The 16,514-nt window shown below is 36.5% G+C and overlaps 1 protein-coding gene across 2 annotated transcripts in view; it reads left to right on the forward strand.

Annotated features, from left to right (window-relative positions):
- LOC144974922 (uncharacterized) overlaps nt 1-16,514 on the forward strand; it is a 65,467-nt gene that overhangs the window by 34,066 nt on the left and 14,887 nt on the right. For both annotated transcript variants that reach the window (XM_078918435.1, XM_078918433.1), the window contains exons 15-17: nt 11,820-11,893; nt 12,715-12,875; nt 14,798-14,856. In XM_078918435.1, coding sequence (XP_078774561.1) covers nt 11,820-11,893; nt 12,715-12,875; nt 14,798-14,856 — 294 coding nt within the window. The remainder of the gene's footprint in view (nt 1-11,819; nt 11,894-12,714; nt 12,876-14,797; nt 14,857-16,514) is intronic.

Genomic DNA, 16,514 nt, shown 5'->3' on the forward strand with positions numbered 1-16,514 from the left:
CCCCTTGTAAAGTGCTTTTAGCACGCTAAGTGGATAATTCTCTATATAAATGTTCAAGTTGTTATCTTATAAAATGTAATCAAGGTAATCATAAAATCCTTCATCGAGAAGAATAAGTATTGTTTCTTTAGCTTAAAAAATGAAGTTTGATTATTTATGATTTGAAAAATAAATATCAATCTCTCAGATTATTTGACATAATGCCACATTGCGCGGCTATGTAGTCTTGATCTTTTATATAGCGCAATATTCAATCAGCAAGCCTAAAATGCTCTACAAGCATGAGGTCCAAAAGCAACACATACTGTGTCGCCTGTTAGGTGATATTAGAGACAACCCTGTTAACGGCCAGGTGTTCATTTTGCACCGGAGTAAGTTGGGAGAATGTGAACAAAGAGCCTCTTTCAAGCACTCTGCGCCGCTGAGAGCGGGACTCGAACCCTAGATCTTATGGTCCGAAGGTAAATGTCATATCACATAATACCACATAACAACTCTTATGGTATGTCACTCGCCTTCAAAGCTCAAGCTCTAGGATTCGAGTACCACTCTAAGTTGTACCTAATTATATCCTTGAAATAGGCTTTTTGCTCACATTCTCTCACCGTACTCATATGTTAATAAAATAATAAAATAAAATTCCCTTTATTCATCCCATAGGGGAAATTTGTCTCTAGGGTCTATTCCAAGGGAAGACTGGAATAATCCAGGCGTCAGCCGCAGTGCAGCGCCGCAAATTGAGCTAAGGCGAGGTGACTTGCTCAAGGCCACACAGCGCAGCGGCGGGTGATCGTACTCGATACATTTCGGGTAGGAAGCAAAGACCGTACCGCTGAGCCACGCTGCCCCCGTGTACCTGGTCTTTAATATCCTGTTTCTGTCGGGAAAAAATTGTAATATCGCCTTACAGGCGTCATATCTCGTTATGCACGTCAAGTGTTGCTGCTGGTTTGTAAAGCACTTTGAGGACGTTTAGTTTAATCCTTTTTGTTGTTGTTGTTGTTGTTGTTGTTGTTGTTGTTGTTGTTGTTATTGTTGCTCAAGATTGACGCGGAGGGTCGCAAATGTCAGTTGGATAAATGACTGCCGTACTCAATCTCACACAAAGCCGTACAGAAGATATATTTTTTTATTATTTCAAAACCCGATGAACTATGTTTGTTTTTTTTAAAAACCCGATTGATCACCTTGATTTCCGATAACTTGTCAACCATTCCCCAATCCGAGTCTTCTTTGGAGACTTATCTGCCAAAACTCTGAAATTAAAACAACACATTTGGCAAGAAAATTCATGTTCTATATATCGAAATATCGATCAATTAAAATGACTTTCACCTGGCCAAAAAGGGCCACGTAGCGATATTTACAACTTGTTCGAAATTTCTAACGCAGGAATTTAAAATGTTATATGTATAGATAGACGGGCTCGTAAATTTGTACTTTCTGGATCTCTCGAAATCAAAATTCTAAGTCAAATAATAAGGTAACTCAAGCCGCCAACCATTGACAAAACGCACTTATGAAAAGATCAACGTTGTCCTTGAATCTGTGATGGAAACAACCCAAAATAATCAATTCATCTTAGCTTTCTTGAACTTGGTATTTCGAGAGCAATCACTACAACGATTGCTAAAGCAAGAATTAGAGTAAACCATTTAATATCCAAATTCATCAGAGACAAATTGCCGCTATTGCCAAATCCAAAATCGATATGTGTCGTTTGGTCGCCGAAGAAGTCAAACAAGATGAGTTGTTTCTTCCAAAAAAAAAAGGAAGAAATATTGTTCTCAGATTACGCCCATTTTTTAAAATAAACGAACTCGTGAACAACAGAAATTCAGCAAAACCATATTAATATTTTTTTCCAGAAAGGCCTCCGTATGACTGCAGTGAGTCATTAGAGCACCGTTGGATCTTTTATTTTTGTTGACTAAAATGAGAAAACATTGGCGATTGACTCTGATTGACTCTATCTCGGCATCATGCCAATTTAAAAAAAATAAAAAAGAAAAGATTAAACATATTGCGATTCAACAAGAAAGATACTCAGTCGTTCCAACAGGATGGGATATCACCACATTATTCCAAAACATTGATGCGTTAGACAAACAATAATATTGAAGACATGGAAATCAATCAGGGCATAGATCACCATTAGCGTCCCCATTGTTTGTCCAGGTTTAAGTCCACTTTAGTTTCATCTATCGGGTTTTATAAAGGACAGACTGTGTACTACTAGATCTTTCAATGGCGTTCAATACCTGAATGACGCATTTGTTGAGTGTGAGTATAGATAGTTCGAAGATGACGTCAATCAGGTCTTTGTTATTGTTTTTTGCCATCCGCGTTTTTGAGTAATGCTCACTGAACTGTATTAACCTGACTATAAAAGTTCATGGATACACACAGTTTTGTATGTTGGTCCGTTATACTTCCGGATGGCAATGTTATGAGCTTCTGAGCCAAGCGCATACTATCTATATTATGTGTGTGTGTGTGTGTGTGTTGGGGGGGGGGTGCATTTCTCTAAGAGATTCAATTTGGAGCACGTGCTTTAATCCAATAACTTCTTGTGTCAATGTAATGTAATTTATGTGCCATTGAAATGAATGGTTTTCGATTTACGTGTAAAATGTTGTGTTATTTATCCCACTTTATAAGAAAATGATGGGAGGTTGTTTGACTATCACGTTTTCTTGGATCATTATGTATATAGGTAGATAGATTGATAAATGGATAGATTGATAGATAGGTAAAAAGATAGTGTGGTTGATCAATATAACATCTATAAAGATAAATCCAGATAGATAGATCTGGATCGACGTGCACTTATTTGCAGGTCAGATAACCAAATTCCTTTTGGACTCATTGGTGTAACAGAAATAAAAAAAATACCGCAAAATATTGTCCATTACAACAATGTTAAACTAGGCCCATTAGAATGGTTGGATGTCAGACCTGCATATATGTACAAGTCGATCTAGATAGATCGATAGGGGACAAAATTGTAAGTATCAAAATATTTTATATCACGGGCTGACACTGCCTCACTTCACACTGACCCAACAGCTTTGACATTTTCTTCACTCTTATTGAGCACACAGAGTGAAATTCAGTGGTTCCGTCTTCAGGAAAGAAAAACAACTAATAAAATAATCTCAAACACTGTAACCAATAATAACGAAACAAAACAGAACCTAGGGGGAAGTAGAGTTTAATGAAAAAACAGTCTCCATTGATTTATTCTGGCAAACCATCTGTTTCCGATTAGTAATGCCCGGTAAATCTGTATTTTTTCCCCTTCAGAAATTACGAGAAAATAAATAGTGCCCGTTTTAGTCCGCTTAAGTGAACAACTGTATAGCGCAACAGATAAGCCCCACCTCCTGCCCTTTCAATTACCCCCCCCCCCACCCCTTCTCTCTCTACCTCTCTCTCTCTCTCTCTCTCTCTCTCTCTCTCTCTATCTCTCTCTATCTCTCTCTCTTCCGCCCCCCTCTCTCTTCATCTCTGATTGTGTGATATTATGTATATATATATATATATATATATATATATATATATATATATATATATATATATATATATATATATATATCACATATATAACACTTGTATTTTTCTTTCTTGCTTTGTCGGGTAACTTTTATACACACTTGTTCAGATTTTTATCTGGTATGATAAAGGCTTGGAGGAAAATAATGGCATCGTGAAGAAAATGAGAATACAAGAGGCGAAAGAAAATCTGAAAAAGTGCCAGACATAGCAGAATAGAAAATTTAGGAAGAATAGTCCGCCTTGCCCGACTAGGAATCGAACCTCAGATCTCCTGATGTCAGGTCAAACGTGCTGCCATCACACTGTAGACATATCGCCGGATAGTTGGGACTATTTAATATAATGCTTCAAAAGCGTATCCGCTTCAAGCGACGCTGAATTGAAATAAAATGGGCATTATTACAAAAAGATTTTTCTTTAAGAATATAACAATCCCCTATAATAGGTGTGATATTTTAAAGAGTTTATCTATTTTTATTTGAATTGTAAATTCTAATTTGGGTTGTTTTTTTTTTTCAATTATGCAGCGCATTTAACGTAATGTCCTAGAAAATAGTACATACACACGCGCGCAACTCCCTCTCTTAGCATGCACATACAAACACCCACCCACCCACACATATATTACGTTAGTTTCAACGCACAACATCTCAGCAGGCCAGCTTTACATGTTATGCTTCTAGAAACACAGGAACGTTGATTGAGCCAAATCTTCACAAACTACGAAAGTAGTGCGATTGCATAATTATTAAGAATATGGTCAAATTTTCTCCCTATTATTAAAAGAACGAAATTGACATCACTTAGCACTTTCTTATTGATTTTAGACAGCCAGCCTTGTGATTAGTTTCATTAAATTCTATCAATCAGACTATAGTCGTTCAAGGTTACACATAGTTTTGTGTGTTGGTAAGTTAAATCCGGCTGGCGGATGTTATGACTTTTTTAATTAAACGTAAAGCATCAATATCATTTTGGCGTAACTTGTGATTTGGCGTGCTGCACGTAGGCGAGCCCTGGTGTAAATATTATGACAAAGGGCGACGGGCAGCAGAATGGGTGGACGAGAATTGAACGCAATCAAACGTGAGCTGGTCCCGTGACATTTAATCAAGATAACAGATGGTGTTGACTATGCGACTTGTCGTAATATTGACCACTACAACACGCAAAAAGAAAAAAAATCAATAAATAAAACATATAAATCTAGTATTGTGATTTTATATGGCTGCTTACTGGATATCGTTAACAGAGACTTTAATAGAGTTTGTATCTCTTTAATGCCGTACCAATACCTTTGATAGAGAAACAATTTGAATTGACCACACAAGATTCTGTTCTTCTTTTTTATCATCATCATCATCATCATCATCATCATCATCATCATCATAATCATCATCATCATCATCATCATCATCATCATCATCATCATCATCATCATCATCGTCGTCGTCGTCGTCGTCGTCGGCGTAGTCGTCGTTGTCATTGTCTCTCTGATCATCAGCATGTTGTCATCTTTTTCACCCTCATCTGTACTGCCGTTATCGGTATATTCACACGTAACAACACGTTACCAATATTCATCTCAAATTACTTCTGTCAGCTTCAAGTTTGGTGTGTACTATTGAACACATAGTTTTTGTCATGAAGTCTTGCAAAGTATGCCATTAACCTGCTCTCTTTCCCTCTACCATTCCACCGAAGACAAGTTTTCAAGTCACTCTTTTTAACCAGATGTAACATAATTTATTTTTTAAAAATTCTTTTTATCAGATTGCTCTGCACTAAATGAAAATGCCTCCATTGCATGCGCCCTGAGAACATTCATTTAAAAAAGATGCCCTTTATATTTTGAACACCAGTACAGTCTTTGTTCCATAATAGGCGATATCTTTGTTTTATATAGTCTTGTTTGTTTGTTTGTTTGTTTGTTTGTATTTCTTTGGGTATGTTGTTGTTTTTGTTTTTGTAATTTTTAGATCTCTTTGCCGATAACATACGAGGGGTGATCAAATATAAATTGCCTTGATAATGAAGGACTGTTCCGATTCTCACTTACTTTTATTTTTCAACATGGTAACCAGATAAAGTGGGATACTTCTATATTTCCTTGACCCCGAAGAATCATTCAAAGTACAAGGATTTTGGATTTGGCCTTAATTCAGTCTTGCGAAGCCCTGAAAACTTCAATTTTATCTTCAAAACACTTTCCTTTGTGGTGTTTCTGCAATGTAAAGAGATCTGAAGGGGCCAAATCGAGTGAGTAGGAAGGATGAGGTAAGATTTCTAACCCGCAATTATTTTCTGCTGCTGTTGAAACTGAACGATAAGATGGCGCATCGTTCCACAAAAGCAAATCTCCAGTTCGAAGCTTCCCTTAATGTTTTGAATCCGAATCAGTCCTTTCAAGAGTCTTGAGTTTTGTTTCCTTTCATTATTTTGGACGTAGTTAAACATAATGATACTTTCCATGTGGCACCCCCTCAATAAAAAAAAATAATGATAACAATGAGCATACTACAGAGAGGCGCGTCCCTGCCTTTTTTGGGGAGTCGGCTTTTCACGGGTTCTCCATTTCTTTGAGTGGCATTTCATATCTGGATCATAATATTGACAGAATGTTGGCAGAACCAGGTTTCATCCACTCTCATCATTCTGTCAATAATCATTTTTACAAACGCTGAGTGAATTTCAAAACAGCGGGTTTTCTTCTTTATTATTTGCTATAGATTCCTTTTTGATAAAGCTGATTTTCTTGTTTGTCTGCTTTAGTAAGCAGTACCATAAAAAGCGCATAATATAGATAGTTCGAAGATGACGCCACTTAGGTCTTTGTTATTGTTTTTTGCCATCCGCGTTTATGAGTAATGCTCACTGAACTGTATTAACCCGACTATAAACGTTCATGGATACACACAGTTTTGTGTGTTGGTCCGTTATACTTCCGGATGGCAATGTTATCTTAGCCAAGCGCATACTATCTATAAGAAAGTTCCAATTTGTAAAATCTGATCTTATAAAAAATTGATATCCTATTCCTGAAAATATGTATACATGCTCTCGATTTTGTTGTTGTTTTTGTTTATGTTTTTTGTTTTTTAAATTATGTTTTTTATTTTGACTTCAGCCACTTTTATATTTTTTGTGTGTGGAAAAAAATATAGGATATAAAGGCACAGGCATATTTGTTCCTAAAATGATTGACAGAATGCTGTAGACGGACAGATAGACAGACAACGAAAGATAGAAAAAAATAACAGCGAAATCCTCAATTTCTCATTAAACCACCGCGCAAGCATATTGTCTGGTTCCCACGGGGGATCGTAACGACAACAAAGGGGAACGAGAACTCTCCACGTTGTGGAGTTAAGAAACTTCTCCTTAGTTGTGGGTTTTGTTTTCTGTCATGGCGTCTGCAGCCCGATTTCTGAATTCAGAAGTGCTTGCACGCTATAAGTATGCCCGATTCTCTTACTACTTCTACACGAGATAGGGTCTGGATCGTGATGGAGCATGAAGTGGGATTAATAGGCGAAATTAAATGGGGCTTTGGGGTTTTTGTGTGCTTAGGATGTAATTATTTACATGTGATGATAGAGATGGTCGATTTTTGTAATCATGGAAATTGACGAGTTGGGGTTTCCCTTCCTGATCGGCGCTTTCTTGTTTGTTTATTTCTCAACCTCTTTTTAACATAATTAGTTGTTGTCTTAGTGATTGAAGAATTCGTGTCACATGTCAATATATTGGTGCTTGAGGTGGAAGTTATCAAGATTATGATAAAGGCGAAGAAGCAAAAAAAAAAATAAAACAAACAAAAAAACAACATATTTATAATATCTGTAGTCTTTTTTCGAAGTTGAGAATGTAAAAGTTATTGTGACTGCAATTGGCAAACATTTGTGTGTCTATATCGATTTTTACTTGGACATAGACTATCATGTCAATATGATTTTGTATATCACGCAGACATGATCAACTTTCTAAGTTTCCAAATAAAAATCCACGGAAAACAGAACTTTCATCGTCTGTTGTTTTCTTTTTCCATGTTTCTATTATTTAACCCCCCAAAAAATTACGCCCTTCCACCACGCATCATAAGATCCCGTTGCCTAGGCATTCCATGAAGGATGTCTGATGTCAACAGGAATCACCCATAATGTCCAAGTGAGCAAATTGGGGATTAATAATCTTGCCCAAGGAAAAAAACGAATGTACACGAAGCAGGGCTCGAATCCGGAACCTTCTGGATCACAATGCAATGCCTTAACCACTCGGCCATTTCACCCCCCTATTCTATTATTTCTATTTCTATTATAACTTTATGGTTAAACAGCTTAGCAGATTAACAAATTCCATCAGTTACTAAACAAAGCTGCCAGACTAGTAATTAACTGTCGCTTACCGACCATTTTCAGGATTTATTTTCCTGAAATTGCGTACCTACTCAACACAAAAATTGATTTATTTACAGTTAAACCCAGAAGCAATAAGCAATGATTTTGTTCACAAACAGCATTAAGTTCTTATGGCTATATTCCAGATTTTTCATTAATTTTTTTTGATGTAAAAAATAAATCTGGAAAAGAAAAATGTTCAGTCAATCTTAATGTGACGATTTTTCTATGGTTGCTAAGAAGAAGGCTAAAAACGTAAGCTTTTATATAGAGCAATATTCGACTAAAACACTTCAAAGAGGTTCCAAACAACTTGTACTAACATAGAAGAAGACACGATACCTAAAGACGTTGTTACATTTTTTTTTTCAAAGAAAAGGACAGCGCTGTTACCGGCAGGTGCTCATTTCAAACTGGTGTGATGGGAGAAAATCTGTGTTAAAAGATCTTTTTCTTTTGACTAAACTTTGTGCCAGGCACGTCATGACTCAACCCAAGGACCGACCGGTTCTCACAAACCAACCGGATAGAGTAACCAGTAAGTCTTGCATGACTAGAGAGAAACCGTTTGGTTTGAGATCGGTTATCAAGAGGTTATTGGTTCGTTTATTTTTGTATCATGGGTTATTTTCATATCAGCTTTACTGAAGGAAGTGGAAGAGATAAAAACTAAAATACTACTTGATATGCTATACTGAAATATATCGCACTGTACCCATTCCTCTCAGGTTGAAAGTTATGATTTTGGTGCACAATTGGATTCAATAGTCTGATGTCACGTCCGCACAGCTTGGTTCTAAACAATGAAAATCGGTACTTTCTACTCTTCATGCTAGCTAGAACATTTTCACATGCCATGTGATCAGAATGTATAAAAGTCATGATCAGATTTTTAATGCTTCTCTCCTCTGGATACACTTATCTGCTCGTCGGAGAAGTATTTCATAAGGGCGTCCGCCATTGTTCCGATAGTTTAGAACTAAGTTACTATGCGTCATTACGTGGGAAATGACGTCACGACTGTTAAATCCTAAATCCTATTGGAGACCACGAAATTTATATATACGTCTAGTAATGAGTAATGATGGGTTGGCTGATGTTACTGTTGTTGGCGATTATAAAGGATTTTTTAACGTGGTGATGGCGGTTGAAATTGTGCTTTGACAACTATTACTTCTATTATATCCTTTAATTTTGATGACAGGCTTTCAATTTAGTATGTTATACTTTTAACATTGAACACGGATATCTTCCCCGCAGCTATTCAAAACAACTTAGGCATACTATTGATGAGTTTTTGTGTTGAATGCCACGAAAAAGGCCTTTTGGCACAAACTCTTGTCTGCTCTTTTTTATCTCAATATATTGTCTATGTTTTTGTTTAATCATGCTTTTATTTTATATATATATTATATATAATATATAATATATATATATATATTAAAATATATATATATATATATATATATATATATATGGAGTATCCACAATATTTGCGGAGAAGTAACGGCTATTACGAACAGGCGCTCATCTATTTTGATTATTGTACTTCTGTATTACGTAAATTATCATCTGTATTCTCCCTTAAGCCATCAATGATTTAATCTATCCGGTAATAAAATCTGTAGTTGCGCACAAATGAGTCTGGCATCAGGGTGGTCAGATGGCGATTCCCAAGGTCAAGGTCAAATAATTATGCCATAGAATTGTCCTTTAAAAGAGGGTTTGCAAGTTATTCTTATATCAATCTATAGAAACCATTTTTATGATTATATATGTATATATATATATATATATATATATATATATATATATATATATATATATATGTGTGTGTGTGTGTGTGTGTGTGAGTGTGTGAAAGAGAGAGTGTGCATGTGTGTTCAATATGCGTGTGAGTTTACACCCCTGAGTTCGCGGATGTGTTCAGGGGAAGTGACTGTAATTGTCCACGCATTGGGCGGGTAGATGTGATGAAATGCTAGATGATTACTCCAGCCGATATTCGATATCAATTCCAAGTTTCAAGGGACCGATGACGTGATGTCGCCTTTGGCGAGAATGTCACCGAACTGTTTCCCGACTTTGTTGGCCTCCATTGATTTCCGGTAAGGAGGATAACTCCTATCGTGATTTAATCGTTTGCCAGGCCGTCATAAGACGTCAACAGCTGGTGTTGGCTGGGTGAAATTGAGGAAAAATTGATGTTTGGAAGAGACTGCATGGAGTTAAAAATGATTTTGCGAGGACCACCTGACCAAATCGGGGGAAATAAAATCATGTTATATAAAACGTGTGTGTGTGTATGTGTGTGTATGCGTGTGTGTGGGTGTGTGTGTGCTTGTGTTTATGTGAGATTAGAGCTAGCGATTGAGCGAGGGAGCGAGAGAGAGAGAGAGAGAGAGAGAGAGAGAGAGAGAGAGAGAGAGAGGGAGGGGGGGGGGCAGAAAGGTAAGAGGGAGAGAGATAGGGGGGGGGGGACAGGAAGGTAAGACAGAGAGAGAGAGAGAGAGAGAGAGAGAGAGAGAGAGAGAGAGAGAGAGCATATAATATAACATCCCAGGGTGAGTTGAAATGTAATGGAATTCGAGAATTATCTGTTTTCTATCTTCCCTTAATTCTCAACTCATTTCTTTCCTTCAAAATTGAAAAATAATGAAAGAGGGGATACAAAATAGAGTATTTTCTCTGAGATGGCAAGTTTCATTGATTTGTTTGTTTGATTTAAAAAACAAACTGTTTTTCTCTTATGATATCGAAGCGGCTTCAGATCGTTTGTAACTTATAGTAGCAATTGGCCCATTTTCCCTCTTTTCATTATTGAAATAAATTGACCATATAACGGTGAGGCTGAATTTATTTCCAATCGAATATATAAAATGTTAGTTTTTTAGGGCAATATCCAACATGTTATATTCTCATATCACTTTATAAGGGGTTCCAAGCAAATATATAACGTATAAAACAATACATGAAGCCTGTAAGGCGCGGACACCCGCCATGTACGTATGTGACTCCTGAGTATGATGAGAAAATGTGAGCAAACAGACTTTCCCACGGACACGAATTTGCGACGCTTAAAGCGCGACCCGAGACTTGCAAAGTCGTTTTATTTTTATTTTTAATCCACATATTTTTTAATTTTTGTCAAAAAACTCTTCCTCAACATACAGTATCGTTTTATTTATTTATTTTGCCAAGATAAATGTTATTTTAATCAATCGATGTTTGGAGGACGCATCCTCTGGTCAAAATTTTCAAAATGTGTTGCATTTACACGTCACCAGTCATACCACGTGACCACAAGGCATGCAAAGCTTGCACATTATAGTTTCGTCTGGCACTATTCTGCTGTGCTCTGAAATAAACCCACACGTATTGAGAAGTTTGGCCCAAAAACTCGTCCTTCAAATATCGATTGCAAGTCTCAGGTTTGAGAGATTTTGCCATGTTGAGAGTCATATTAATCGATCGATATTTGAAGGACGAGTTTTTTGGCCAAAATTTTGAATACGTGTTGTATCTTTTTACCAGAGTACGACACTATTTAGCATATTGTAACAACAGACATAGCATTTTTACCTAGAGAGCAGCGTCACCAATGCGACTCGGTCTCTACTCAACACTTGGTCTGGGATTCAAATGATTTGGACGACCTCAGGACCACTGTGGGCTTCATTCACCAGACCGGACTGACCATGTGACGTGACGGGAACGAAGAAGAAGACGAAATGATTTAAAAACTAGAAGCTGCCCAGAACAGGCCACTTTTGAAAGAGAGATTATTAAAATTTAGTATAAAATCAACCTCTTCGATGATGGACATTATGAACAAATTAGTTTTTTATGATTTTGTCTCAACAGATTTGGGGGCAAGCGAGTCATCGTCAGAGAGGGTCATTTACCAATGTGTTTTTACTTCGTCATGTCAGGATCAGGTAAAGAAAAACAAATTACCTAAACAAAACAAATGCAGAAAAGAAGCCTAAAACAAAAATCCCCCATTTAAAATACAAACATATTAAAATAAACAACAACACCCCCCCCAAAAAAAAAAAAATAAAATAAAAAAAAAATAATAAAATAAAAAAAACAAAAAAACTCCAGCACTTTAATCGTGAAGGACATTTTTTCTTTTTTCTTTTTTTCTTTATTATTTATTTGCATTCTACCAACTGGACAATTGGACCAAATGCCAATATATATATATATATATATATAATATATATATATATATATATATATATATATATATATATATATATATATATATATATATAAACAGTATTTGTCAATGTTACTGGAGTTGATATTGGAATGAAATTGGAATAAATCTTAGGCATAGTGATAATGTAGCGAGAGAGAGAGAGAGAGAGAGAGAGAGAGAGAGAGAGAGAGAGAGAGAGAGAGAGAGAGAGAGATTGAATTTATTGTAACATACTACTGTCCTAAAAATTCTATTACCAACGATATGATTACAACTTAATACCGGTTGAGACCTTGGGTTACATTTTGTGATTTTTACATAGTCGGGTAGCCGATAATGGATTGCAACAAATTCGAAGTCAAAACAGTTTCCTTATGGATTGGCAACAGCTTAGAGAAACTGGCCATTATGAACACGTGCTAAAATCGTGAAAATGTCATTTATCTATTAGTTGATTAATTAATTAATTGATTAATCAGTTTATTTATTCATTTATTCACTTTACTTTTTTGTTTGTTTGTTTACTCATCTATCTAATTGTATTATCTTTAGCCGTGGTATCGGTGATGGATCTTGACAAGGGCATGGCTAAGACAGTACTCTATTACGGGCGTGGAGACAGTTTCGGGGAACTTGCCATCATGAATGCCACACGGAGACAGTCAACTGTGATCTCTAAAGAACCCATTGAGCTTCTCGTGCTCACTGACGAGGTAATGGTTTGTCAGATGTTTTGGTGTCGTTTAATAGAGACTGTTGTTTTAGTTCGGTTTAGTTAGAGAGATATAAGGAGAGAATGAGAGAGAGAGAGAGAGAGAGAGAGAGAGAGAGATACTGTCGGTTTATATACAGAGATATGCATATATAAAGGGAGAGAGAGAGAGGGAGAGAGAGAGAGAGATAGAGAGAGAGAGAGAGAGAGAGAGAGAAAGTGATAAAAAGAGAGTGAAATAGAAAGAAAGAAAGAGAGAGAGAGAGAGAGAGAGAGAGAGAGAGAGGGGGGGAGGGGGGGGGGGAGCTGATTGGGTGCTAAACTTTGATTAATTGACAAACATACGAAGACTGGACTAATTGTACATAGGGTGTGGAGGAAAGAGGTTATTTTGTGACAAAAATGTTAATCTCATATATATGGCCATTTAAATCTGACCATGACGTCCTGGCATCTAACGGCCCCAACATCAACATAAATGAATTGTACAGCTTCAAAAAAGAACAAAATACAAACAATAAAAAAAGGAACCCAAAAATGAAAAACAAACGAACCTGAATGTTTCGGGCTCAAAACTCTTCTTCAGTCAATAAGAAAACAATAAAAAATATTAATACATCACTTAAAATATAGACATACGACAGAAATGTCTGGCATGGCTGCTTGTCTGGCTGCCCCCCCCCCCCCCCCCCCCCCAAATGGATCTTGATATTTCACGACTGTCCACAGGATCTTTTTGCTTTCGAACAGCCGTGACAAATATTTCTCTGCCTTCTGTCTACATTTCAAGTGATGTATTAATGTTTTTATTATTTGCTGAACAAAAAAATTGAGCCCGAAATGTTCCGTATTTGGTATTCTGTTCTTTTTCGAAGCTGTTATATTCATTATTGTTCGTTACTTTATACAGACCACAGCTTCCAACAGCTTAGTATCACTTCGACCAATACGTGATAACGTTTTAAAACGATTTGTCACAATAGTTAAAACAAAAACTTTTACACTCAGGATTTTGTTAGAAAGGTCGTTCTGGCTTTAGGCGATCGAATTGGTGTACGCTCATACTCGTCTGTCAGCAGCGCTAATTTACTTATGGAAATCGTTCAATCTATATTTTGTGCTGCTATGTGGTCTAGTGGCACTCGCTTTCGGATCGGAAGGTCCTGGGTTCGAGCCTCGCGCTCGGCGCATAGTTGAGTCCTTGGAAATGGCTCTTTACTCACATTCTCTCACCGTACTCAGGTGTAAAATGTTTACCTGGCCGTTAACAGCGTTCTTTGTTCGAAAAATTGTAATATCGCCTAAGAGGCGTCATGTCCCGTCCTACATGTTATGTTGCTGTTGACCAGGGACCCCTTGTAAAGCGCTTTGAGCACGTTTAGTGGAAATTGCGCTATATAAAAGCTCAATTTTAAATATTTAAATTTCTTAATGCTTATACAGGTGATTTAAATAGTGTTGTTGTACAGTATTAGTATGGTTTCTTAGGTCATTGTGTAAAGAATTGTGGTAGATAAGCTTGACATTGAGATTTTATATAGAGCATTATCCAATATGCTCAATGACCCCTTGTCGGTCAGCACTGGGGCTTTCATATATAGTGCAATATCCACTCAAAGTGGTCAATGGTCCATATACTGACAGCAACACTTGACATGTAGGACGAGACATGGCGCCTTTAAGACGTTGTTACCTAACATGTCTCATTTTACATTTGAGTTCGGCGAGAGAATGTGAGTAAAGAGTCTTTTTCTAATGACTCAACTTTGCCTCACCCACAGCGAAACTCGAACCAGGGACCTGCTTGGTCCAGGGTCTTGTGTTAAACTGCGCGACCGATGAACACAAACAAGTTTTGCATGTAAGCGTGTACTGAGAGTGGTTACCATGGAGATATTTAGATCTCTAAATGTATTTCCACAGGATTTTGTTGACATCTTCATGTCAGGCGGTCTCTCCAATCCTGAGGATCCATTTTTAAAGTAAGTATTTATTGCATCGGGTAATTTCACTTAGTTTGTCTTTAAAATACAAGGGAAAATTATAGCATATGGACTCTTTCCGGAATAGTTGCAAGATTTAATTTTGGTGATTAACCAGTTAACTTCTGTATTATGGAAAGACGAATCTTTTAAAAGAATTGGCCATAAAACTAGCATTCAAATATCGACCGACTTAAATTACCCTCATCTTGGCAAAAACTCTCGAACTTGGGACCTCGGAGGTTTGACGGTTTTTGCTCAGGTGTGGGTCATTTAAATCCATTGATATTTGAAAGACGAGTTTTCTGGCCAAATTTCTAAATACTAGACTGTCCAGAGTACGGCAATTAACCGACTAAAGTGACTCGGGCGGGACATTAACTTATTTGATAAATTGTTTTATTAGACGCTCTAGATAAAATAGAATGGATAATAAGCAACGCCCCTGACTCGGAAGATAAATAGATCTTCCTCCACAGTTTTACACATGGACCTTTGCTCTAACCTTTTCTGAGTTAAAATTTAATTCAACTTTATATTTTTGGCTTATGTTGGATTCAAGCCAGAAAAGTATATTGTTATCTATTCGACTATTTAATGTCAGTCTGATATATCGGGTGCGAGAAAAAAAACCCGGAAAAGTTTAGAAGCCTGTATCCTGCGGACCATAACTGAAATTTGAAATTTGATCACAATTAGACCAATTGTTTGAACTTTATATACACACATTTCTATATTGAGAAATATTAAATTTGACGATTGCTTTAATAGATACACCTCAACTTTGCCAGATCGAAGATTTTGAAATAATTCTCAAATTCTGTTGTGATCCATTTTCTTGATGATTGTGCGAAGTCTTTGATTCTATGATCCAATTAATTTTCTATTGCCTTAGATAATGATTCGATGCCTGATAATTGAATTGACTCTTATAGCTCTGCTTCTGGGCAAAACGTCGTACGCCTCTCATAAACTGTTTGACATCATTGCCCATATTATATTGTAGTCAATTGGATTCAAGTCAGAGCTCATTGGAGACCATAGCATCTTTAGAAATAAATCAAATATGATTTCTGCGTCGTATTGAAAATTATGTAACGTTGTTAGATGAAAAACGTATTCCTGACTCTATTCAGATCGGTTATTTGGTTTTCAATGAGGCGAGGCGGAGTAACTTTCATAACTAGTCACACAACACTGCTAAAAACAAGACGCACGTTTGGAAACTCTTGATATCGTCATTTTATACGACTTTGGTATAATCGTAGTAATTTCTTAGCCAATGGCGGATTTTTAATCAAACTTGGCAATAAGTAAAAACTTAAATTATTTTTCTTGTTGCTTGATCATTTTCGAATGTTTCTGATTTCTTCTTCGTATTGAAATAGCGTCATACTTTTTAACGGATTTTTTTCTCGCACCCTATATCTATTTTTAAATTACTTTATATTCATCGTTTTATATTACTTACTCAGATCTTCTCCAATTTTTAAATACTTATTCTTTCATTTTGCCTTCAGTGAAGAGGCTCAGGTAAAAGATGTATTTTTTTCAAATTCTTTTTGAATTATAAAAGATCTTTACTAATGACTTTCAAACAGTTCACAAATCGTTCTGTTTTATCAAGATAAGCAAATTTCCGGTGTTCTTATTTGCTG

Source organism: Berghia stephanieae, chromosome 6, assembly GCF_034508935.2.
Source record: "Berghia stephanieae isolate SIO BIC M18660-M18661 chromosome 6, UCSD_Bste_1.3, whole genome shotgun sequence".
Taxonomy (NCBI): Eukaryota; Metazoa; Mollusca; class Gastropoda; order Nudibranchia; family Aeolidiidae; genus Berghia; species Berghia stephanieae.